This window comes from Aquarana catesbeiana, linkage group LG08 (assembly GCF_042186555.1).
Source record: "Aquarana catesbeiana isolate 2022-GZ linkage group LG08, ASM4218655v1, whole genome shotgun sequence".
Lineage (NCBI taxonomy): Eukaryota > Metazoa > Chordata > Amphibia > Anura > Ranidae > Aquarana > Aquarana catesbeiana.
This window is the reverse complement of record NC_133331.1, coordinates 299,078,158-299,103,609: the sequence shown is the minus strand read 5'-3', so window position 1 is coordinate 299,103,609 and position 25,452 is coordinate 299,078,158. Positions and strand designations below refer to the sequence as shown.

Here is a 25,452-nt window from a genome sequence, read left to right as displayed (position 1 = left end):
ACAGTATCACCAGAGCAGCCAACCAATGTTCCTGAACACTACCAACTCCAGTACAGTATCACCATACCAGTGCAACCGGAAACAGTGTCCCTTATTACTAGCCACCCCAGTACCAAGTCACCAGACCAGTGCAGCCAATCATAGTGTTCTTGATCACCGTCACAACTGTTCTTGATTGCCGCTACACCAGTCCCACTGTCACCAGACCAATGCAGCCAGGAACAGTGTTCCTGATCACCACAATGGATCTCAGGGTCACCGAACCAGTGTAAGCCAGCAATAGTGTTCCTAATTCTAGTCCCAGTGTCATCAGAACAACATAAGTCAATGACAGTGTTCCTGAGTAGGGATGGGCGAACGGTTAGGCCCGAGCGTAAGTTTGGGCCGAACTTTGGTTGTTCGGATGTTCTGCGAACACCGAACAATTTGCGGTGTTTGGGGCAAATTCGAAGGCTGCCGGAACACCATTAAAGTCTATGGGACACTAACATGAAAAATCATAAGTGCCCATTTTAAAGTCTTACAGTATATGCAAGTTATTGTCATAAAAAGTGTTTGGGGACCCGGGTCCTGCCCCAGGGGACATGGATCAATGCAAAAATTTTTTTTAAAAATGTCCGTTTTTTCGGGAGCAGTGATTTTTTTTAATGCTTAAAGTGAAACAATAAAACATATTCCTTTAAATTTTGTGCCTGGGGGGTTTCTATTGTATGCCTGTATAGTGGCACATTTTTCCCATGTTTAGAACAGTACCATAGCAAAATGACATTTCTAAAGGAAAAATTGTCATTTAAAACTGAGCGTGGCTGTAATGTATTGTCAGGTCCTAGCAATATAGATAAAACTCATTGAAAAAAAGAGCATGGGATCCCCCCAGTCCATTACCAGGCCCTGTGGTCTGGTATGAATATTAAAAGGAACCCTGAACCAAAATTTTTTTAAAAATTGCGTGGAGGTCCCCCTAAAATCCATACCAGACCCTTATCCGAGCATGCTACGGGGGGCCCCACCCCCCTCTGACACCACGGGAAAGCCATTGGAAAGTCCCTGTGGCATCAGAGGAGGCGGGGTCACCCAGGTACATCACCGGGTGGCCCCGCCCTCATTTATATAAGAACTGTCAAAGGCGATGAAGCGTCACATGGTGGGAGCCTCCAATGGAGGCAGGTCAGGGTGGATTTTTTTTTCTTTTTCGGTCCGTCGGCGGAGCGATATAAGAAGATGAATGGACTTCGTGGGACATTTTTATTTTTTTATTTTTTAATAAAGGACTTGTCCCCAAGCTGTGTCTTGTCAATTTTAATAGTTTGACACTTTTTTTGTGAAATGGTAGGGGTACATTTGTACCCTGTTACCATTTCAGACAGGGGGGAGGCCGGGATCTGCAGGTCCCCTTGTTAAAGGGGGCTTCCAGATTCCGATAAGCCCCCCGCCCACAGACTCCCACAACCACTGGGCAAGGGTTGTGGGGATGAGGCCCTTGTACCCCAAAGCACCCTCCCCATGTTGAGGGCATTCATTAATTTCCAGAACCGAAGGGCCTGGTATGGACTTTAGGGGGACCCCCACGCAATTTTGTTTTTTATTTTGGTTCAGGGTTCCCCTTAATATTCATACCACAGCCAAAGGGCCTGGTAATGGACTGGGGGGGATCCCATGCTCTTTTTTTTAATGAGTTTTATCCATATTGCCGAGACCCGACAATTCATTACAGCCGCGATCAGTTTTAAATGACAATTTTTCCTTTAGAAATGTTATTTTGCTGTGGTACTGTTCTAAATACGGAAAAAATGCGCCACTTTACAGGCATACTATAGACACCCCCAGGCACGATATTTAAAGGAATATTTCATTTTTATTGTTTCACTTTAAGCATTAAAAAAATCACTGCTCCCGAAAAAACGTCCGTTTTAAAAAAAAAAAATGTAATTGATACATGTCCCCTGGGGCAGGACCCGGGTCCCCAAACACTTTTTGTGACAATAACTTGCATATAAGCCTTTAAAATGAACACTTTTGAGTATTCATGTTCGTGTCCCATAGACTTTAACGGTGGTCGTGTGTTCTGCCGAGTTTTTTGCCTGTTCGGTATGTTTTGGTGCGAACTGAACCGGGGGGTGTTCGGCTCATCCCTATTCCTGAGCACTGTCACACCAGTTCCTTATCACTGCTACTCCTCTGCCAGTGACCTAGACTAGTTCAAGCAGCAACCATGGGGCTGGCCATCGCTGTCTCACCAGTTCAAGTGTCAACAGAGAAGTGTAAGCCAGCACCAGTGTTCCTGATCACCACCACACCAGTCCCAGTGCCACTAGACCAGTGTAAGCCATCAACAGTGTCCCCATTCGCAAGCCACACCAGTCCCAGGGCCATCAGCTGTGTTCCTGATCACAACCACTCCAGTCCCAGTTTTCCCCGACCAGTGTGCACTAGTAAGTCTTCCTGATTGCCACCAAAGCAGCCCCAATTTCACCAGACCAGTATAAGCCAGCAAGAGTGTTCCTGATTACCCCCACTCCAGTCCCAGTGTCCCTAGGCCAGTGTAAGCTAGAAGCAGTGTTTCTGACCACCACCACACCAGTCCCAGTGTTACCAGACCCCAGTAAGGGGAGAGACTGCTAGGGTTAACACATCATCCCTTTAATCTAGGACACACATTAATTACACAGGTTCTGTGGTTGATTAAGGTGGTAATTAAACTCATTTGGCGCCTTATCTGCATTAAATCAGCCTCAGAACCTGTTTAAATAATATGTGTCCTGGATTAAAGAGATGTTGTGGCAACCCAAACTGCCACATGTAGCAAGCTTTCAAAGGACAGCGCTGTGCTTAACCCCTTTTCTCCCTTGTCCTTTGGAGCAGCGAGGTGGGCTGGTAGACAAAAAGCCAGGAGGGCTGGTATTACCTGCAGGCAGTAAAGCTGGGGGCAGTTCTACAGAGGAAAGGAGATACTCCTACATGCGGTTTTGCGGTACCCAAACAAAATTTGTATCATTTTTTTTCACACAAATAGAGTTTTTTATGGTGGTATTTTTTGCTAAAAAAAAATTAAAAAGATCAAAAATTTGGAAAAAAAAAGTTTTTCTTTGTTTCTGTTATAAAATTTTATAAATATGTTTTCTCCTTCACTGATTGGCACTGAGGTGGCACTGATGATGGGTACTAATAGGGGGCACTTATAGGCGGCACTGATATGCAGCACTGATGGGCATTGATAGGCGGCAATAATAGGCGACACTGATGGGATGGGCACTGAAAGGATGCACTGATGGGTACTTATGGGTGGCACTGATGGGTCACACTGATGGACACTGATAGATGGCACTGATGGGCATCACTGATAAGGAGGCACTGGCAGGCATAATTTGTGGACAGTAATTGGCATAATTTGTGGCCACTGATTGGCATCTCTGGTGACCATGGGTGGCATACCTGGTGGTCATCAGTGGTGGGCATCCCTGGTGGTCCTGGGTGGGCATCCATGGGGGGATGCGCTGATAATCATTCAGCGCAGACCCCCCCTCCCGAAAGGAGAGCAGTCACTCAGCTCTCCTCTACTCGTGTCTGCCAGACACAAGTGAGGAAAAGCCGATACATGGCTTTTCCTGTTTACACCGTGATCAGCTGTGATTGGACACTCTGTCAGAGGCTCTTTACCGAGATTGGAGTTGCAGCGTGTCAGACTGACACCACAACTTCGATAGCCACGCTGTGCACCCCTATGGCCGCGTGCTGGCTTGTTGTTCTGAAAGACGTCATATGACGTTCAGGATAACCACTTTGTGCACGTCATATTGCTATACGGGGGACGGGAAGTGGTTAATGACTGATTATGCCCAGGAAGGAGAACAGTCTATCATCTTGTCTTTGTACATCAGAAGGAAGTTGTCCCCATCCATTGTTTCAGTCAAGTTGGGCATCCCATAACCCCTCTACCCCACCCAGGTTGTTATCCCTGATTTATTGTGCCCAGATGCAAGTGTATTGCCTGATTGTGCAGGAATAGTGGAGCCAGTTACTAGCAGCCCCTGCTGGGAGTAGTGCGGGGATAGCGCTACATAAATATAGAATCAGACCAAACATTAAAAATGTCTCACATATGTGGTATTCCCATACTTGGGAGGAGTAGTGGAATGTATTTTGGGGTGAAATTCTAAGTGTGACCATACTGTGTGTTGGGATATTTTACTCATTGACAGCTTTGTGTCAAAATAAGAATTTTAATTTTCTTCCTGTATTTTCTAAAATCTTGTGACAGAAGAATAAAATCTTCAAAAGACTCGTCGTCCCTCTCCTGACACTTTAGTGTCTCAAAGAATGTGATAGGTATTCAGGAAATCAGATGCAACATTTATGTTCTTTGAAAGCCTGAAGGTGCTCCTTGGATTTTTGGACCCCTCTGTGTCTAGGCAGCTAAAGAGTCTCACACATGTGGTATCTCCATGCTTAGGAGGAATAGAAGAATGTATTTTGTGGTGTTGTAAATATACTCATACTGTGTGTGAGAAATAACTTGTTAAAATGACAACTTTGTGAAATAAAATAAGATTTGATTTCATTTCCTTATTTACCAAAAAGATTGTTGCAAATATTTACAAAATTCAAAAAACTTCTCAAGCCTCTTACTAAATACATTGGACTATTTACTTTCAAAAATAGGGTGATTTGGGGGTATTTGTAGTGTCCTGGCATTTTAGGGCACCATGAAATGTGATAGGTAGTCAGGAAATCAGATGCAACATTTATGCCCTTTGAAAGCCTGAAGGTGCTCCTTGGATTTTGGATCCTCTCTATGTGTCTAGGCAGGTAAAAAGCCTCACACATGTGGTATCCCCATGCTTGGAAGGAGCAGTAGAATGTATTTTGTGGTGTAATTGTATACCCATGTTGAGAGTGAGAAAAAAATTGTAAAAATGAAACTTTGTAAAACAAAATCAAATTTTATTTAATTTATTTTTCCAAAAAGATTTGGGGGGGTATTTATACTGTCCTGGCATTTTAAAGCCTCAAGAATTAAGACAGGTGGTCAGGACATCGGGACTGATTAATTTTCAATATATACACTATACATTGTAGACTTTATAACTTTCACAAAGATTACATAAAATATACACCGATTTGCTTTTTATTTTACAAAAGAAATGTAAAAAAATACATTTTGGTCTAAATTTATGAAGAAAGATTATTTGCAAAGTTTTTATAAGAGAAAGCAATAAAAATACATATATATAGTTTAAATTTTTAGGCCTTAAAAGTAATGACAAAATACAACCAAAAAAAAGGTTTACTGGTCTCAAAAAATTATTTAAAATTCACTTGGGTACAGTGTTGCATTACCGAGTAATTGTCAAAGAGTCACTGTGATGAAAACCAAACAAATGGAGTGGACAGGAAGGGTGTTTAACATGGCGGTCTTCAAGTGGTTAACAAACAATAACAATTAAGCTAGAATCTAAATCAAAACCTTTATAATTGAAGACAATAAAATATATAATAGAAGAAGAAGATAATAAACTATAATAAAGCCCGGAAGTGATCCGATGCGGCTGTTTGCTGGGCAGAAAGTCGAGTGAGGCCAAGATGACCTCCACTCGTCTCTATGCCCTTGGAGGACCGGAGTGATGTCTGACATCACTTCCAATTCTCGGGTCAAATCTATTTATTTTTTTAAAGTCAAAATGCATAAAAAAAAATAATTAAAAAAATAATAATTTTGCTTTTAAAAGGTAAATGAGAGATCTGGGGTCTTTTTGACCCCCAATTTCTCAATAAAGAGGACCTGTCATCCTTATTTTTATTGCAAGGAATGTTTATATTCCTTGTAATAGGAATAAAAGTGATAAAAAAAATGAAGGGACAGTGTAAAAATAAAAAGTAAAATAAATAAGAAAAAAAAATTGAAAACACCCTTCCATCCCTCCATGCTCAAGTGCAGACGCAAACGCATATGTAAGCCATGCACAAACGTGTAAACGGTGTACAAACCACACATGTGAGGTATCGCCGCAAACGTTTGACTGAGAGCAATAATTCTAGTGCAGAACCTCCTCCGTAACTCTAAACAGGTAACACGTAAAAGTTTTAAACCGTCGCCTATGGAAATTTTTAAGTACCATAGTTTATCACCATTCCATGAGTGTGCGCAATTTTAAAGCATGACATGTTGGGTATCTATTTACTCGGCGTAACATCATCTTTCACATTATACAAAAAAGAAATTGCGTTTTAATTTAAATTTATTAAAGAGTATTTTTTACCAAAAAATTGCATTTAAAAGACAGCTGCGCAAATACTGTGCGACGTGAAAAACTGCAATGATCGCCATTTTATTCTCTTAGGAGCCTTTGCTAAATTTTATATGTATGTATATATATATATATATATATATATATATATATATATATATATATAATGTTTGTGGGTTCTAAGTAATTTTCTAGCAAAAAATACTTATAACATTAGGGGGGCTGGACTGTGGCCGTTGGATGTAGAAAATGTCCCGGCATCTGTGGGAGTTAACAATGCCCAATCCTTGGTGTCAGTGAGAGGAATTGAGCCCCACCCTGTTGGTGTAATTGGGAGGAATTGGAGCCCCATCAATGTCATTGGAAAGAAAGTTGGCCCAATGTTGGCATGTTTGGGCCCCATTGTTGGTGTCATTGAGAGAAACTTTGCCCCATTATTGGTGTCATTGGAAGAATCGAGCTCCATTGTTGGTATCATTGGAAGGAACTGTGCCCCATCAGTGTCGTTGGAAAGAATTGTGTTCCAATGTTGGTTTCTTTGGGCCGCATCATTGGTGTAATTGGGAGGAATTGTGCCCCATTGTTGGTGTCATTGGGAGGAACTGTGCCATATTAGTGTCATTGGAAAGAGTTTTGCCCCAATGTTGTAGTCATTAGGCAGATTTGTGCCCCTTCATTGGTGTCATTGGGTCACATTGTTGGTGTCATTGGGTCCCATTGTTGGTGTCATTGGGTCCCATTGTTGGTGTCATTGGTAGGAGTTGAGCTTCGGGAGGAATTGTGCCCCTTCGTTGGTGTCAGTGAATGAAATGGCGCCCCAAGGGCCAGATAAAAGCACACCTGGTCCATGGGCCGCAGTTTGAAGACCCCTGGTTTAGAGGATCGTATTACTAGAATTCAATCCCTGCAGACTCAGATCTATCAAACCGAACCTGAAAAATATTCAATATATTCCACCCCACCCCCAACACACCACTATTATCAGGAGAAAGATGATTAGCTCGTATGAATTCTCTGGTGTTGCACAAAGTTTCCCTTGTGAATGAAACCTTTCCCGCACTCTGAACATGAATAAGGACGCACTCCCGTGTGAATTCTCTGGTGTGTCACAAGGTATCCTTTGGTAGTGAAAGATTTCCCACACTCTGAACACGAATAAGGACGCTCACCTGTGTGAGTTCTCTGGTGTTCATCACAGAGGTTTTTCTGAATGAAAGATTTCCCGCACTCTGAACATGAATAAGGACGCTCACCTATGTGAATCTTCTTGTGTGTATCATATGAAAATTTCCAATTGAAACATTTCCCACACTCCAAGCACAAATAAGGACGCTCACCTGTGTGATCTCTCTGGTGTACAAGAAGTTTTGTTTTCTCAATGAAACCTTTCCCGCACTCTGAACATGAATAGGGACACTCCCCCGTGTGAATCCTCTGGTGTCTAATAAGATTTTGTTTTCGAGAGAAACTTTTCCCGCACTCTGAACATGAATAGGCACGCTCACCCGTGTGAATCTTCTGGTGTTTAATGAGATTTATTTCCTCAGTGAAACATTTCCCGCACTCTGAACATGAATGAGAAGACTCACCTGTGTGACTTCTTTGGTGTATAAGAAGATTTCTTTTCTCAGTGAAACATTTCCCGCACTCTGAACATGAAATGGAACGCTCACCTGTGTGATTTTTTTTGTGGCTAAGAAGTTTCCCTTTTACAGTGAAACCTTTACCACACTCTGAACATGAGAAGGGACGCTCGCCCGTGTGACTGTACCAGTGTATAAGAAGGTTGTATTTGCTAGTGAAACACTTCCCGCACTCTGAACATGAATGGGGGCGCTCCCCAGTGTGAAGCTTCTGGTGTCTAATAAGATTGTTTTTCAGAGTGAAACATTTCCCGCACTCTGAACATGAATAGGGACGCTCAGCATTGTGACATTTCTCGTGTCTAAGAAGGTCTCTTTTATTTGTGAAAAGTTTCCCACACACTGAACATGACAATGAAGTCTCCTCTGTGTGATCTCCTTCCTGCCCTGAAGAAGATTCCTCGGGAATAGACGGATCTATTAAAGTATTTCTACTGTGAGATCTTAGAGTCCTGGAATGTGATTTATCAGAAGATTCCTCAGACGTATTCCGCACATTATGGTCATCTGCTGAGAAATAATTTTACAATAAATGTTAGAAGAATTTTGGGAATCTTGTATTCAGGAGTCATATATGTTGGTCTCGTTCTAAATCTTTGAGCTCCGGAATGCAAGTGGGTGCAATCGGAACAGAAATATAATCTCAAAGATAATTTGTGATGGGACCTCTGCGCTACTAAATAACCGTACAATAAGAAGTGTATTAAAAATTCAAATGTGTACAAAAATTTAAAAAGTGATGCCGCAAAATCAATAGTGCACACTGTATCACCATAAAATAAATGTTGTAAGTAGGATTTCGCGCAAGCACATATAAATCAATAATAATCATACATAAGTGTTGACTGGTGTGTCACGTGATCTGAGTACAACAATTAATTATAAATCCATTCCAAGTGTCCAATAGTGGTAAAAGCAAAAAAAGAATGGCCTCTAGCCTCCGGTTAAACAATAATATGATCAATCAGCTAAGTGAAGTGACTGTAGTGATGGCGTTTCCAAAAATACAATATCAGCAACTGGACTCGTTCCCTCTGTGTAAGCGCTCCCAATGCCCTTACCTCAAGGGGCTTAAGATAAAGCCTTAATGGGAATGTAGAGTGATGATCGGGGGATGCCTGATCTCCAAGTTGCCAGGTGATGTCTGTTGGTTACAGGTGAATGGATACCTTGGCTGCTTCTTGATGGGAGTAATTCTGTATCCTGGACTCCAAGCCGACAAAACGAGAGAAAAGACAAGGGGGCTCCCAATGGTGTAGTAGGTTTTTTTTAAAAATCCGATTTATTATAGTAAAAAAGGTTCATAAAATATCATCCACACTGTGTGTACAGTGTAAAGCAGTGACAGGAAAAGATGACAGCGGAACACCGTCACCTGGTGCGAAACTTCCGGTTCACAGTAACAACACCCGGGGTCAAAGCAGCGTCGAGTGTTGTGCGTGATTCCTAGCTAGATCCTACGCGTTGCGTCACGTGACCTCGTGACTTCATAAGTCACGAGGTCACGTGACGCAACGCGTAGGATCTGGCTAGGAATCACGCTAGAGGCCATTCTTTTTTTGCTTTTACCACTATTTTACCACTATTGGACACTTGGAATGGATTTATAATTAATTGTTGTACACAGATCACGTGACACACCAGTCAACACTTATGTATGATTATTATTGATTTATATGTGCTTGCGCGAAATCCTACTTACAACATAATCTCAAAGATATTGAGATTAGGACATTCTACTGTCCTATGGGTCAACTGCTGATTTGAAATTTATATTTTTCTCTTGTGAATTCAGTAGACATGGACCTTTTCTCCTCTGATGTAACAATGTAAATACAAACTTTATACTCATAGAAGTAAAATAAAAATGGGAACTTGTTCTGTGTTTAGTATATATTACTTACTTGTGTCCATATGTAGAGAAGATTCCTCCTGTTTATATTTCATAATCCTCTCCCCCTCCTCCATAGACTGCTGATCTCCACTCACCAACATCTCCTCTTCTTCCTGTTTAACCTCAACTTTGATGTCTTTCAGTTCTTCACCCTAAACCCCAAAGATGGTAGAATACATTTATAAAAAGAATATATACAACACAAAGCGCTGTGATGCTAAATAGCTGATAATTACACATAAAACCAAGTGAGGCTGCTATCAAAAGAGAGTGTTTTCAGAGTCACTTAAAAAGAATAAATAATGATATTTGAAGCGCTTCACAATGTGCATAAAAATGAGTATATATGAATAAATATAAATACTCAAATAAATCCAGCGGTGAGTAAAAATTCCTAAAAAATCACGTGACTGTAATGCAACGCGTGGGAGGAGCCAAGGACGCTCTGTGCAGATCAGCAGTATCACACAGTGTACTGCAGTGAATCTGCTCCTGTCTAAGGCGGCTGACTGCTATAGTAAAACCTGCATATGCCTTATCATTATAAGGCACACGTGAGTGGATTGAAGTTTGCCTGTGTACCTTGGTATCCTAACTATTGCACAATGATTGGTTTTTCTCTTATCTGCCTGTCAAATGAGATCTGTTTATGATTCTCACATTGGTTGTGAACAGAAGCAAAAGAAACATTGTTACTATAAATGTCAATGAGCACCTTAATTAAGCAAGTGTTTTAAACAGCTTTGCTAGTGGGACCGGATCAAAGCTCTATACCAATCAGGATTCTACACTTGTATAATTGAACCTTCTGAATACATCCCTATATATTTATTTTTATGTGGATTTTGTATGTGGATTTTTTTACACATTTGGTGTCACTAATTTTTTACACTATTTTGATTGCTGGATTTTTTAGGAATTTTTACTCACCGCTGGATTTATTTGAGAATTTATATTTATTCTTATATATTCATTTTTATGCACATTGTGAAGCGCTTCAAATATCATTATTTATACATTTATAAAAAGAAACAAGAGATTACACAGAAGAATATTATCCCATAGTTTAGAATACATTTTGAGTTCTAGTTGATCAGTCCCACCTACCTGATGATGGTGAGGGATGGTGTGATCTTCCTGTGTGGAATCCCGGGAATACAGAGGATGAGGACATCTCTCTGGTGGGTTCCCATTACTGGATCCATCTGTAGGAAACACACACACTGACTGAATACATTGTTTCTATGTGTTTATCAGATGATGGGGGATCTAGGTGGACCCTCCGTACTGCTCTCTCCTTTACAATAAAGTCTCCTCTTACCCGGTGATGTGAGGGGTGGCTGATTCTCCATCATGACGTCCTTGTAGAGATCCTTGTGTCCTTCTAAATACTCCCACTCCTACATGGAGAAATAGACAGTGACATCCTGACACCTTATAGGAACCTGACACACACAATGATACAGTCACCATCCAGACACATCCCTTGTCTGTTACTGGATAATGTCCCAGAATTCCCAGCACCGCTCACCTCTCCTGTCAGCAGATCAATGATCTTGTTGGTGACCTCAAGAACCTTCTTGTTTCTCTCAATTGTCAGGGAAAGTGGTGGAGGCACCTTATTGGTCACCTGGCCACTAGACTTTACAGGAGGCAGTATCTATAGAAAAAGATCAAGAATGATGTCATGACACTACCAGAATTGTTTCAGCTCTCCAGGAGGTTTTTTCTACTAATAGAGATAAGAGTGATGTCATGTGGTCTCCCAGAATTCTCCTCCCTCCCTCCTCTATTTCTGTACAGGCCTCTCCTCTCTGTAGACGGATAATAAACTGGGAATTATCTGGACTGTACTGGGATAAATATTGTCTGCACAGAGTTCCTCCAGAGTTTTGACACCTCAGACTGCTTTTAAAGAACAACTCTGGGGCGTGTTCAAGATGGCCACCGGAGCAGACATGCCTTAGGAGAGCTCTGAGACCTGGCTGGATTATTATCCGTTCTCCCTGCAGAATACCACCCGGAACAGACCCAAACGGTGCAGGACCCTCTCCGGAACAGTATGCCCAGAGGGAAATACACTCCGCTGTTTTGTAAGCCCCGCAACACCTCTAAAACCCCATCCTCCACTGCACAGCCGCCACCTGCCACAGCAGTCAGCATGGCATCTCAGACAGAGGACACTGATCCAGGCCTGAGGGAGCAGACCAACTTTGAGGCCCTCATGCAGGCTATTACCACCTGCCAAACTACCCTGACAGGGAAAATTGAGACCATGCAGCTTGATATTAGCCTGATCCGCAGGGATATGGACGGTTTTCGCTCCAGACTGACTGAAGCTGAGAGGAGAGTGGGGGAGGCGGAGGACACGCTGCAAGCACATGAAGTCTCACTCCGCACGCTGCAGACCAAAATGAAGACCCTGTAAGCACGTGCAGAAGATGCCGAAAACAGGAATCGAAGGAATAATCTCCGGATAGTGGGACTACCTGAGGGAATAGAAGGTAAAAACCCTACAACATTTACTGAACAACTGCTGCAGGCCCTCCTTCCTAATGCCCGGTTTTCGGATTCCTTTGTAGAGGGCACATAGAATGCCTGCTACCCGGGGGCCCCCAGGAGCTCCTCCACGTACTTTTATCCTTAAACTCCTAAATTTCAGAGATTGTGATCTGGTCCTGCGGGAAGCGAGACAGATTGAGGTACTCCGACATGAGGGAGCAAAGAATATGATATTCCCTGACTATTCAGTTGATACACAAAAGATGCCAAGATTCTTTGGCCAAATTAAGTTGGACCTACGTAATCGCAAGATTAAATACAACATGCTGTTCCCCGCCCGACTGAGAGTCCAAGATGGAGAATCTGTGCCATTTTTTACTTCTCCTGAAGAGGCGTCCAGATGGTTGGAAACACTAACAAGAGGATGAACCTGCTGATACTGTGATTCCCCCTTTCAAGTCACCGGGATCTTATGCTCAGCATAGGCCTCTCTCTACTGCTGACCTTCTGGCTTACATAACTTTTCTGAGTTTTCTTGTTTTTCATCAGCTCATCCATCCACCTGAGACTGACTTATCCCTGCTTCTTCACAAGAATTTGTGCGGTGAGTGTGTTCTGTGAATGCTCAGGGATTATACGCTGTGATGAAATGAATAGTTAATGGGGGTATGGCGCTCCCTTGTGGGCTGTACAAAATTCAATGACATAAACAGTGACTATGTTGAATAAATAAATAGTGATCCAAACCCAAACGGTGAGAGCTGTGAAATACTTAATGGGTGAAACTCATATTAAATCATAAAAACTTTGTGGAAGTATACGTATACGTGTTGGCAAACCTTAGCTTAAAAAAAGGAAACTACTAAAGTGCTGCTGCTAAGCAGCTAATTAAAATACCAACTTCTATATATACAAAATTCGTGGCATGTGTATGTATACCAGTGCAAAAACGAGCATATGACAGTGCAATGTATGTAATATGACAGTGCAATACTGCACCTACATATATATTTGACCGTACACTCCTACTTATAAATCTGCAATACAGTGCAGTAAAGTGCAATCAAGTCCAACAAGACTCTAAATGACCAGTGCAAAAACAAGTGTATAACAATGCAGTATATGTGTGTAATATGACAGTGCAATCCCACACATACGTGTATATGTAACCAACAATCCAACTTATAAATGTTCAATAAAGTGCAATATGTGCAATCAAGTCCAGCAAGACTCTAGATGACATCAAAATTTCAAATTAGGCAAAAAAGAGAGAGAAAGAGTCTGTCTCAAATAGTGCATTCCAATTTAGAATGGCAGCAAAAAAGTTCCAACAGCTTAGTGACTTTTGGTGCCCACAGAGGTAGATCCGTGACTTCTGTGCTCCCCTTTGGCTCCCCACTCACCAGCTTCCACTACCCCTGCAGGGGTGATAGACAATCTAGGATCCCAGAACCGTCCTCTTATTCGGTATCCCGTGGTGCTGCGGTGGAATGGCCTCTCTCCCAGGAGTCCCGGATTACCACTTCATACGATATCCCGGATGGGGATCAGCAACTAAGCCCTCAAGGAAAGAGATGCCACCTCATAGTGTAGTATGATAAAAATCTTTAATACCATAAAACCATAAAAACTCCCCTCTCGGGGAAAAACACACAGCGTACTACACTATGGGTGAAGCCGAGAGCCAGGAAGTATGTCCCGCAGCGTGCGGCGTGCGGTTCAGCTGCGTTCCAGGCTCTCTCGCTCCGTACCCGGAAATGACGTAAGTGCGTAGCCCCGCCTTACGCGTTTCGTCATCGACGTTTTCAAAGGCGGCGCCATCTTACTACACCTCACAGGTTATAAGGCAGGCGGACATGCTGGATCCTCCCCTATCCCGTCCCTGCAGGGATTTTGATTGGATTTTCAATCCCGTGGCTCCCCCTCCCATACGTCCCCATTGGGCGGTGCCCAAATCAGATCCCTGTGGGCATATGTCGAGATGTTTACTATTTAATGCTGACCCACACATCTCCGCTGACCTTTTACATAAATTGGCAGACTCATTTCACATAAAGCAATGTAAACATCAAGCATCTTGTATGATATAGGTTAGGATTAAATAAAAATCATCTTTACTTCTACACCAGGTAAGTATATCGTATAGACACAGCCCGCAGTGGTGGATAACGGTAATGCATGTCTTCCACCTTGCAAACTCAGTGTCTATCTTGTAAAAGTATATCATATAGACACAGCCCGCAGTGGTGGATAACGGTAATGCATGTCTTCCACCTTGCAAACTCAGTGTCTATCTTGTAAAAGTGGATGAAATAGGGTGTCACCCCAAGTCCCATTCAGAATCCACCCTATTGCGGGTGCAGAACCAGGATGTTGGGTATATTTTACTATCTGTATATATTTCATCCTCCGATCTCCACATTACAAAAAACAGGAAACTTAAAGAATAACAGAAAATGTATAAAAAATACAATAAATGTATAAATGAATAAAAAACTAAGTAAGCTTATATCATCTGAGACTTGGGACCAATACCTAATATGTTTAGTACCACCCGGGTCCCTCATGGAAATTATAATTGAAATTATATACCCAAAGAGCATTTCCAACTTTAAGGTGCTCCTTCACGTGATTAATACCCACGTGTATTAGCCTCCCTGTGTTATCTTAGGTGGTGTATTCTCTCACTCCCACCCAGATATTGCTTAGTATACTATTCCACTGTGGTGTCCAAATCCCAGGCCCCTCATCTCATTCTAGGGAACTAAAAAACCGGAAGGATTGGGGTGCATGATAACGACCCAAAATGTGGGATATATTTAAAACAAGAAACATATACATGGAATCCCCATATACGATATTTACTGAAAAAGGAAGGATAACATGGAGGGAATGACTCAGGGCTCATACAAGTGCATGGGAGCAGTATCCTGTTGCATACAGAATACACCTAATACCACAAACCTAGTATGGCATGCACCTGTACCCCATATTCGTGGGGTGTGTGATTATGTACAGCCTGTATGACACCCCCATAAACCTTATATCTACTATATTTCTATCACTATCCCCTACTTAGCCGTTGTTCCATAGCACATATATACAAAGGCAACAGAATAGTTAGTAACATAGTTTCTTGTTGCTATAGTCCTCTCTTAGTTTTATTGAACAACTGACAGGTGCAGGCGGAGACCTGTGCCAAAAAGGACACAGGGGAACTATCTCCTACTATGAGTGGATTTACGGATTAGCTATAAAACAGTTGAGGTCTATGTCCAAATTTAACCCTTTGGGGGCAATAGACCCCAACCGATATATCCACTCTGTCTCATTCCTAGAGACTAATGTTTCTTTGTTGCCCCCTCTCCAGTGGGTTTTCACCTGATCAATACCATAAAAAATAAGGCCACTGGGATCTTTTTGATGGAACTCGGCAAAGTGCCGTGATAGATGATGCTTCGGAAACCCTTTTTTAATATTTTTGATATGTTCCCGTATCCTGACATAGAGTGGGCGGGTGGTTCTCCCCACGTACTGTAGATGGCAGGGGCACTCAATGATGTAGGTGACATGAGTGCTGTGACAGGTTATCAACTCCTTAATCTGATATTCTTTATGGTCTACAGTTGACTTGAACTTTTCCTTTTTCCTAGGTTGGGGTTTGCTAACTCTACATGGTAGACATCTGCGGCATCTGAAGAACCCTTTCATATTGGGTATAATTTGAGTATGCTTGGGGGGGTCAATAACATTATGTACAAGATGGTTACGAAGGGTAGGTGCTTTCCTGTACACAAACTTCGGTTTGGTAGGGAGGATTTTTGCTAATATTCGGTCCTCTTTCAGGATGGGCCAGTATTTCTTAATGATCCGTTCAACATCCTTGTATTGGTTGTTGAACCCTGTAATGAAGGTCATCTCCATCTGGTCATTCCTGGCCCTGATGTTCTTCTGAAGTAGTTGGTTCCTGTCCATGTTCTTGATCTCCTGTTTCAATTTATTCAGATTTTCTTGTGGATATCCTTTCTCCTGGAACCGCTCAATCAAGACATCTGCCTGGACCTCAAAGTCCTCCAATGTATTGCAGTTTCTCCTTATCCTTAGTAGTTGGCCTTTTGGAATGTTGGATTTCCACTTCGGATGGTGACAGCTTGAAGTGGGTATATACCCGTTACGATCTGTGCTTTTAAAGAAAGTACGGGTGTTAAGGGAATCACCTGCTTTAAAGATTTCCAAATCCAAGTAGTCAATCGCATGCAGGTTCCATTTACCCGTAAACGTGATGCCGTACCTATTTCCGTTCAGCCCCTCAAGGAATTTCTCAAAGCTGTCCGTGGTGCCATCCCATAAGATGATTAAATCATCAATATACCTACGATACATTTTAATTTGAGGGATATTTTTGTTGTAAATATATTCCTCCTCCCACATGTTCATGAACAGGTTTGCAACGCTTGGTGCATATCGTGCCCCCATTGCAACACCTTTGGTTTGTACAAAATATTCCTTGTTGTACCAAAAGTAGTTGCACTCCATTGCCATTTTCAGGCCTTCCACAATATAATTGATCTGTCCCTGTCTCATTCCTGTGTTCTCAAATAGAGCCTTTTCTACTGCAAGCAATCCATCTGGTTGCTCAATGCTTGTGTACAGTGAATTGACATCTATTGTTGCCAATACCCAATTTTCTGTACCTTTTATACCTTGGAGTTCTTCGATGAGTTGTAAACTATCCCGCAGATATGATTTCCCTTGCTGTACCAGAGGTTTCAGATATTTATCCAGATATTCCCCTAATCTGGAGAAGATTGAATTTATGCCACTGATAATAGGTCTTCCAGGTGGTTTGTTCAGACTTTTGTGAATCTTTGGTGTGTAATATATCACAGGGGTCTTTGTAGAGTTAGAGTATAAATATTCAGCTTCTCTAGCATTCAGAATCCCCATACCCTTTCCTTTAGTGATGTACTTCTTTAGTTGTTTCTCATATTTTCTCTTTGGATTTGTTCTGAGTCTTTTATATGTGTTTTCCACATTTAGTAGGTTGCCCATCTCTTCTTGGTAGTCTTTTTTGTCCAAGATGACCAGTCCACCTCCTTTGTCGGCCGGCCTTATAACTACCTCATGCCGTTTCCCTAAATCTTTGATGGTCCTCCAGATATTTTTCCTCTTTCTTTCCTTCCTTTTCAGATTTCTTAAGTCCTCTTCTACCATTTTCTTAAATGCAGTCAAACATTGACTTCCTGGGGTTTTAGGGTTGTAGATAGAGTTATTCTTCAAGTTAGTTTGGATATATTCTGGAGTATCCTTGATGCTGGTTTCTGTGTTTATGGCAAAGTGTTTTTTCAAATTAAGTTTCCTCATGAATTTTTGGAGATCAATATAGGCCTCGAATTTATCCAGGGCCTTGTCCGGTGCAAATTTTAGGCCCAGATCGAGCACCTGTAGTTCTTCCGCTGTAAATGTTACACTGCTTAAGTTATAGATCCCTTTTCCTAGTACACCCTTCTTCTTTTTCTTCCTGCCTCCTCTGCATCCTCTTGTCTGCCTCTTCTTGCCGGGTTTATTCGCATCTCTTCTATATTTCTTCTCTGACCATGTTCTTGTTCGTGGTTGGGGTTCCTCCTCTCCCCATACCCTCGGTTTATGGTTGGGGTTCGTTCTTCTCCAGTTCCCCATTGGTCCTCTCTCTGTATATAGCCTCTGTTGGTATTCCTTCCCCTCCATCCATATACCCTGTAAGGAGGGCGGGTCTTCCATCTTCCTGGAGGTCTGTTTCTCTGTCCTCCGTGAAAATCCCTCTCCTCCCTAAAGTCACTTCTATAGGGGGGGTGGGATTCATGTTGGTATCTTAGGGGTGAGAACCTGTTGTGTGTAGGTACACCATATCTCACATTACTTGGTGTCCTATATTCATGGGGTCTTTGATGGCTGACCCTTCTGTGGTTAGGTCTATCTGGATCCCTATTAAAAGGTCTAGATCTGCTACGGTTCCCACCGTTGGGACGCTCTGGGGATGGGAATTGTGAATAGTCACCCATCCAGTCCATCGTCCGGTCCCCAGGGGGTTCCTCTGGACTCTCATCAGTACTGATGTCATCCACATCCTCATTTTGATCTCTCATGTTGGATTGCCACTTGTATACTTTCCCATTCCTATAATCAAGGACATCCCTCTTATATTTCTTTTGTTTTTTTGCTTGGATCTCCCCATCATATTTTTTGATGATTTCCTGGAGTTCCTTTTCTTTGTCCTTGTATTCCCTTTGGTTAGAGAAGGGTACTAGCATATTTTTGATCTCTGTAATATTAGCTTCTATGCCCCTTAATTTAAATTGTCTTCTCTTAACAATGTTCCGAAGCACCTCCCCCTCACATTTATTGAAGAGAGAGTACCAGTCACCCATAAGGTCTCCATCATCAATGTTATCATTTGGATGTAAGTCCCACCTAAGTCTTCTAGGGGTCATTTTCTCCCTGATGTACATATCTAAGGTGGCAATGTCCCACCATACTCTCAGCTGCTTTTCCATAGCATGTCTAAGCTGCCTCATAAGGCTATGCATATCCTGCGTGTTGGTAACCTGTTCCTGACTAAACACGCCCCCTAGATCTATATTTCTACTGGTCATATATCCAAAGATGTCCATAGCTGCAAAGTATAAACCCACCCTAGGGTGGTATAAAAATCAAACCACAAAAACTATGCGCTTAGGACATAAAGCAGAAATAGGGGAAAGGGGGGGGGGGGGGGGAAGAAGATAAGATAGAGGGAGGGGGGAGAGATGGGAGAAAGGAAAAAGAATAGAAGGTATGCTGCCTCCCCAAGTTAAGCCCTCAAAGAGAACTAACATGTAATGAATAGTTAATGGGGGTATGGCGCTCCCTTGTGGGCTGTACAAAATTCAATGACATAAACAGTGACTAAGTTGAATAAATAAATAGTGATCCAAACCCAAACGGTGAGAGCTGTGAAATACTTAATGGGTGAAACTCATATTAAATCATAAAAACTTTGTGGAAGTATACGTATACGTGTTGGCAAACCTTAGCTTAAAAAAAGGAAACTACTAAAGTGCTGCTGCTAAGCAGCTAATTAAAATACCAACTTCTATATATACAAAATTCGTGGCATGTGTATGTATACCAGTGCAAAAACGAGCATATGACAGTGCAATGTATGTAATATGACAGTGCAATACTGCACCTACATATATATTTGACCGTACACTCCTACTTATAAATCTGCAATACAGTGCAGTAAAGTGCAATCAAGTCCAACAAGACTCTAAATGACCAGTGCAAAAACAAGTGTATAACAATGCAGTATATGTGTGTAATATGACAGTGCAATCCCACACATACGTGTATATGTAACCAACAATCCAACTTATAAATGTTCAATAAAGTGCAATATGTGCAATCAAGTCCAGCAAGACTCTAGATGACATCAAAATTTCAAATTAGGCAAAAAAGAGAGAGAAAGAGTCTGTCTCAAATAGTGCATTCCAATTTAGAATGGCAGCAAAAAAGTTCCAACAGCTTAGTGACTTTTGGTGCCCACAGAGGTAGATCCGTGACTTCTGTGCTCCCCTTTGGCTCCCCACTCACCAGCTTCCACTACCCCTGCAGGGGTGATAGACAATCTAGGATCCCAGAACCGTCCTCTTATTCGGTATCCCGTGGTGCTGCGGTGGAATGGCCTCTCTCCCAGGAGTCCCGGATTACCACTTCATACGATATCCCGGATGGGGATCAGCAACTAAGCCCTCAAGGAAAGAGATGCCACCTCATAGTGTAGTATGATAAAAATCTTTAATACCATAAAACCATAAAAACTCCCCTCTCGGGGAAAAACACACAGCGTACTACACTATGGGTGAAGCCGAGAGCCAGGAAGTATGTCCCGCAGCGTGCGGCGTGCGGTTCAGCTGCGTTCCAGGCTCTCTCGCTCCGTACCCGGAAATGACGTAAGTGCGTAGCCCCGCCTTACGCGTTTCGTCATCGACGTTTTCAAAGGCGTAAGGCGGGGCTACGCACTTACGTCATTTCCGGGTACGGAGCGAGAGAGCCTGGAACGCAGCTGAACCGCACGCCGCACGCTGCGGGACATACTTCCTGGCTCTCGGCTTCACCCATAGTGTAGTACGCTGTGTGTTTTTCCCCGAGAGGGGAGTTTTTATGGTTTTATGGTATTAAAGATTTTTATCATACTACACTATGAGGTGGCATCTCTTTCCTTGAGGGCTTAGTTGCTGATCCCCATCCGGGATATCGTATGAAGTGGTAATCCGGGACTCCTGGGAGAGAGGCCATTCCACCGCAGCACCACGGGATACCGAATAAGAGGACGGTTCTGGGATCCTAGATTGTCTATCACCCCTGCAGGGGTAGTGGAAGCTGGTGAGTGGGGAGCCAAAGGGGAGCACAGAAGTCACGGATCTACCTCTGTGGGCACCAAAAGTCACTAAGCTGTTGGAACTTTTTTGCTGCCATTCTAAATTGGAATGCACTATTTGAGACAGACTCTTTCTCTCTCTTTTTTGCCTAATTTGAAATTTTGATGTCATCTAGAGTCTTGCTGGACTTGATTGCACATATTGCACTTTATTGAACATTTATAAGTTGGATTGTTGGTTACATATACACGTATGTGTGGGATTGCACTGTCATATTACACACATATACTGCATTGTTATACACTTGTTTTTGCACTGGTCATTTAGAGTCTTGTTGGACTTGATTGCACTTTACTGCACTGTATTGCAGATTTATAAGTAGGAGTGTACGGTCAAATATATATGTAGGTGCAGTATTGCACTGTCATATTACATACATTGCACTGTCATATGCTCGTTTTTGCACTGGTATACATACACATGCCACGAATTTTGTATATATAGAAGTTGGTATTTTAATTAGCTGCTTAGCAGCAGCACTTTAGTAGTTTCCTTTTTTTAAGCTAAGGTTTGCCAACACGTATACGTATACTTCCACAAAGTTTTTATGATTTAATATGAGTTTCACCCATTAAGTATTTCACAGCTCTCACCGTTTGGGTTTGGATCACTATTTATTTATTCAACATAGTCACTGTTTATGTCATTGAATTTTGTACAGCCCACAAGGGAGCGCCATACCCCCATTAACTATTCATTACATGTTAGTTCTCTTTGAGGGCTTAACTTGGGGAGGCAGCATACCTTCTATTCTTTTTCCTTTCTCCCATCTCTCCCCCCTCCCTCTATCTTATCTTCTTCCCCCCCCCCCCCCCCTTTCCCCTATTTCTGCTTTATGTCCTAAGCGCATAGTTTTTGTGGTTTGATTTTTATACCACCCTAGGGTGGGTTTATACTTTGCAGCTATGGACATCTTTGGATATATGACCAGTAGAAATATAGATCTAGGGGGCGTGTTTAGTCAGGAACAGGTTACCAACACGCAGGATATGCATAGCCTTATGAGGCAGCTTAGACATGCTATGGAAAAGCAGCTGAGAGTATGGTGGGACATTGCCACCTTAGATATGTACATCAGGGAGAAAATGACCCCTAGAAGACTTAGGTGGGACTTACATCCAAATGATAACATTGATGATGGAGACCTTATGGGTGACTGGTACTCTCTCTTCAATAAATGTGAGGGGGAGGTGCTTCGGAACATTGTTAAGAGAAGACAATTTAAATTAAGGGGCATAGAAGCTAATATTACAGAGATCAAAAATATGCTAGTACCCTTCTCTAACCAAAGGGAATACAAGGACAAAGAAAAGGAACTCCAGGAAATCATCAAAAAATATGATGGGGAGATCCAAGCAAAAAAACAAAAGAAATATAAGAGGGATGTCCTTGATTATAGGAATGGGAAAGTATACAAGTGGCAATCCAACATGAGAGATCAAAATGAGGATGTGGATGACATCAGTACTGATGAGAGTCCAGAGGAACCCCCTGGGGACCGGACGATGGACTGGATGGGTGACTATTCACAATTCCCATCCCCAGAGCGTCCCAACGGTGGGAACCGTAGCAGATCTAGACCTTTTAATAGGGATCCAGATAGACCTAACCACAGAAGGGTCAGCCATCAAAGACCCCATGAATATAGGACACCAAGTAATGTGAGATATGGTGTACCTACACACAACAGGTTCTCACCCCTAAGATACCAACATGAATCCCACCCCCCCTATAGAAGTGACTTTAGGGAGGAGAGGGATTTTCACGGAGGACAGAGAAACAGACCTCCAGGAAGATGGAAGACCCGCCCTCCTTACAGGGTATATGGATGGAGGGGAAGGAATACCAACAGAGGCTATATACAGAGAGAGGACCAATGGGGAACTGGAGAAGAACGAACCCCAACCATAAACCGAGGGTATGGGGAGAGGAGGAACCCCAACCACGAACAAGAACATGGTCAGAGAAGAAATATAGAAGAGATGCGAATAAACCCGGCAAGAAGAGGCAGACAAGAGGATGCAGAGGAGGCAGGAAGAAAAAGAAGAAGGGTGTACTAGGAAAAGGGATCTATAACTTAAGCAGTGTAACATTTACAGCGGAAGAACTACAGGTGCTCGATCTGGGCCTAAAATTTGCACCGGACAAGGCCCTGGATAAATTCGAGGCCTATATTGATCTCCAAAAATTCATGAGGAAACTTAATTTGAAAAAACACTTTGCCATAAACACAGAAACCAGCATCAAGGATACTCCAGAATATATCCAAACTAACTTGAAGAATAACTCTATCTACAACCCTAAAACCCCAGGAAGTCAATGTTTGACTGCATTTAAGAAAATGGTAGAAGAGGACTTAAGAAATCTGAAAAGGAAGGAAAGAAAGAGGAAAAATATCTGGAGGACCATCAAAGATTTAGGGAAACGGCATGAGGTAGTTATAAGGCCGGCCGACAAAGGAGGTGGACTGGTCATCTTGGACAAAAAAGACTACCAAGAAGAGATGGGCAACCTACTAAATGTGGAAAACACATATAAAAGACTCAGAACAAATCCAAAGAGAAAATATGAGAAACAACTAAAGAAGTACATCACTAAAGGAAAGGGTATGGGGATTCTGAATGCTAGAGAAGCTGAATATTTATACTCTAACTCTACAAAGACCCCTGTGATATATTACACACCAAAGATTCACAAAAGTCTGAACAAACCACCTGGAAGACCTATTATCAGTGGCATAAATTCAATCTTCTCCAGATTAGGGGAATATCTGGATAAATATCTGAAACCTCTGGTACAGCAAGGGAAATCATATCTGCGGGATAGTTTACAACTCATCGAAGAACTCCAAGGTATAAAAGGTACAGAAAATTGGGTATTGGCAACAATAGATGTCAATTCACTGTACACAAGCATTGAGCAACCAGATGGATTGCTTGCAGTAGAAAAGGCTCTATTTGAGAACACAGGAATGAGACAGGGACAGATCAATTATATTGTGGAAGGCCTGAAAATGGCAATGGAGTGCAACTACTTTTGGTACAACAAGGAATATTTTGTACAAACCAAAGGTGTTGCAATGGGGGCACGATATGCACCAAGCGTTGCAAACCTGTTCATGAACATGTGGGAGGAGGAATATATTTACAACAAAAATATCCCTCAAATTAAAATGTATCGTAGGTATATTGATGATTTAATCATCTTATGGGATGGCACCACGGACAGCTTTGAGAAATTCCTTGAGGGGCTGAACGGAAATAGGTACGGCATCACGTTTACGGGTAAATGGAACCTGCATGCGATTGACTACTTGGATTTGGAAATCTTTAAAGCAGGTGATTCCCTTAACACCCGTACTTTCTTTAAAAGCACAGATCGTAACGGGTATATACCCACTTCAAGCTGTCACCATCCGAAGTGGAAATCCAACATTCCAAAAGGCCAACTACTAAGGATAAGGAGAAACTGCAATACATTGGAGGACTTTGAGGTCCAGGCAGATGTCTTGATTGAGCGGTTCCAGGAGAAAGGATATCCACAAGAAAATCTGAATAATTGAAACAGGAGATCAAGAACATGGACAGGAACCAACTACTTCAGAAGAACATCAGGGCCAGGAATGACCAGATGGAGATGACCTCATTACAGGGTTCAACAACCAATACAAGGATGTTGAACGGATCATTAAGAAATACTGGCCCATCCTGAAAGAGGACCGAATATTAGCAAAAATCCTCCCTACCAAACCGAAGTTTGTGTACAGGAAAGCACCTACCCTTCGTAACCATCTTGTACATAATGTTATTGACCCCCCCAAGCATACTCAAATTATACCCAATATGAAAGGTTCTTCAGATGCCGCAGATGTCTACCATGTAGAGTTAGCAAACCCCAACCTAGGAAAAAGGAAAAGTTCAAGTCAACTGTAGACCATAAAGAATATCAGATTAAGGAGTTGATAACCTGTCACAGCACTCATGTCACCTACATCATTGAGTGCCCCTGCCATCTACAGTAACGTGGGGAGAACCACCCGCCCACTCTATGTCAGGATACGGGGAACATATCAAAAATATTAAAAAGGGTTTCCGAAGCATCATCTATCACGGCACTTTGCGAGTTCCATCAAAAAGATCCCAGTGGCCTTATTTTTTATGGTATTGATCAGGTGAAAACCCACTGGAGAGGGGGCAACAAAGAAACATTAGTCTCTAGGAATGAGACAGAGTGGATATATCGGTTGGGGTCTATTGCCCCCAAAGGGTTAAATTTGGACATAGACCTCAACTGTTTTATAGCTAATCCGTAATCCACTCATAGTAGGAGATAGTTCCCCTGTGTCCTTTTTGGCACAGGTCTCCGCCTGCACCTGTCAGTTGTTCAATAAAACTAAGAGAGGACTATAGCAACAAGAAACTATGTTACTAACTATTCTGTTGCCTTTGTATATATGTGCTATGGAACAACGGCTAAGTAGGGGATAGTGATAGAAATATAGTAGATATAAGGTTTATGGGGGTGTCATACAGGCTGTACATAATCACACACCCCACGAATATGGGGTACAGGTGCATGCCATACTAGGTTTGTGGTATTAGGTGTATTCTGTATGCAACAGGATACTGCTCCCATGCACTTGTATGAGCCCTGAGTCATTCCCTCCATGTTATCCTTCCTTTTTCAGTAAATATCGTATATGGGGATTC

General features: G+C 42.2%; 1 protein-coding gene across 1 annotated transcript in view; it reads right to left on the bottom strand.

Moving 5' to 3' along the window:
• LOC141104980 (uncharacterized) overlaps positions 1-11,439 on the bottom strand; it is a 39,009-nt gene extending 27,570 nt beyond the window's left edge. Inside the window, exons 1-5 of the mRNA XM_073594789.1 lie at positions 11,314-11,439; positions 11,104-11,182; positions 10,890-10,987; positions 9,793-9,934; positions 7,295-8,398 (exon numbers count right to left, since the gene is read on the bottom strand). Coding sequence (XP_073450890.1) covers positions 7,295-8,398; positions 9,793-9,934; positions 10,890-10,987; positions 11,104-11,137 — 1,378 coding nt within the window. The 5' untranslated portion in view covers positions 11,138-11,182; positions 11,314-11,439. The remainder of the gene's footprint in view (positions 1-7,294; positions 8,399-9,792; positions 9,935-10,889; positions 10,988-11,103; positions 11,183-11,313) is intronic.
• Positions 11,440-25,452: the final 14,013 nt, after the last annotated feature.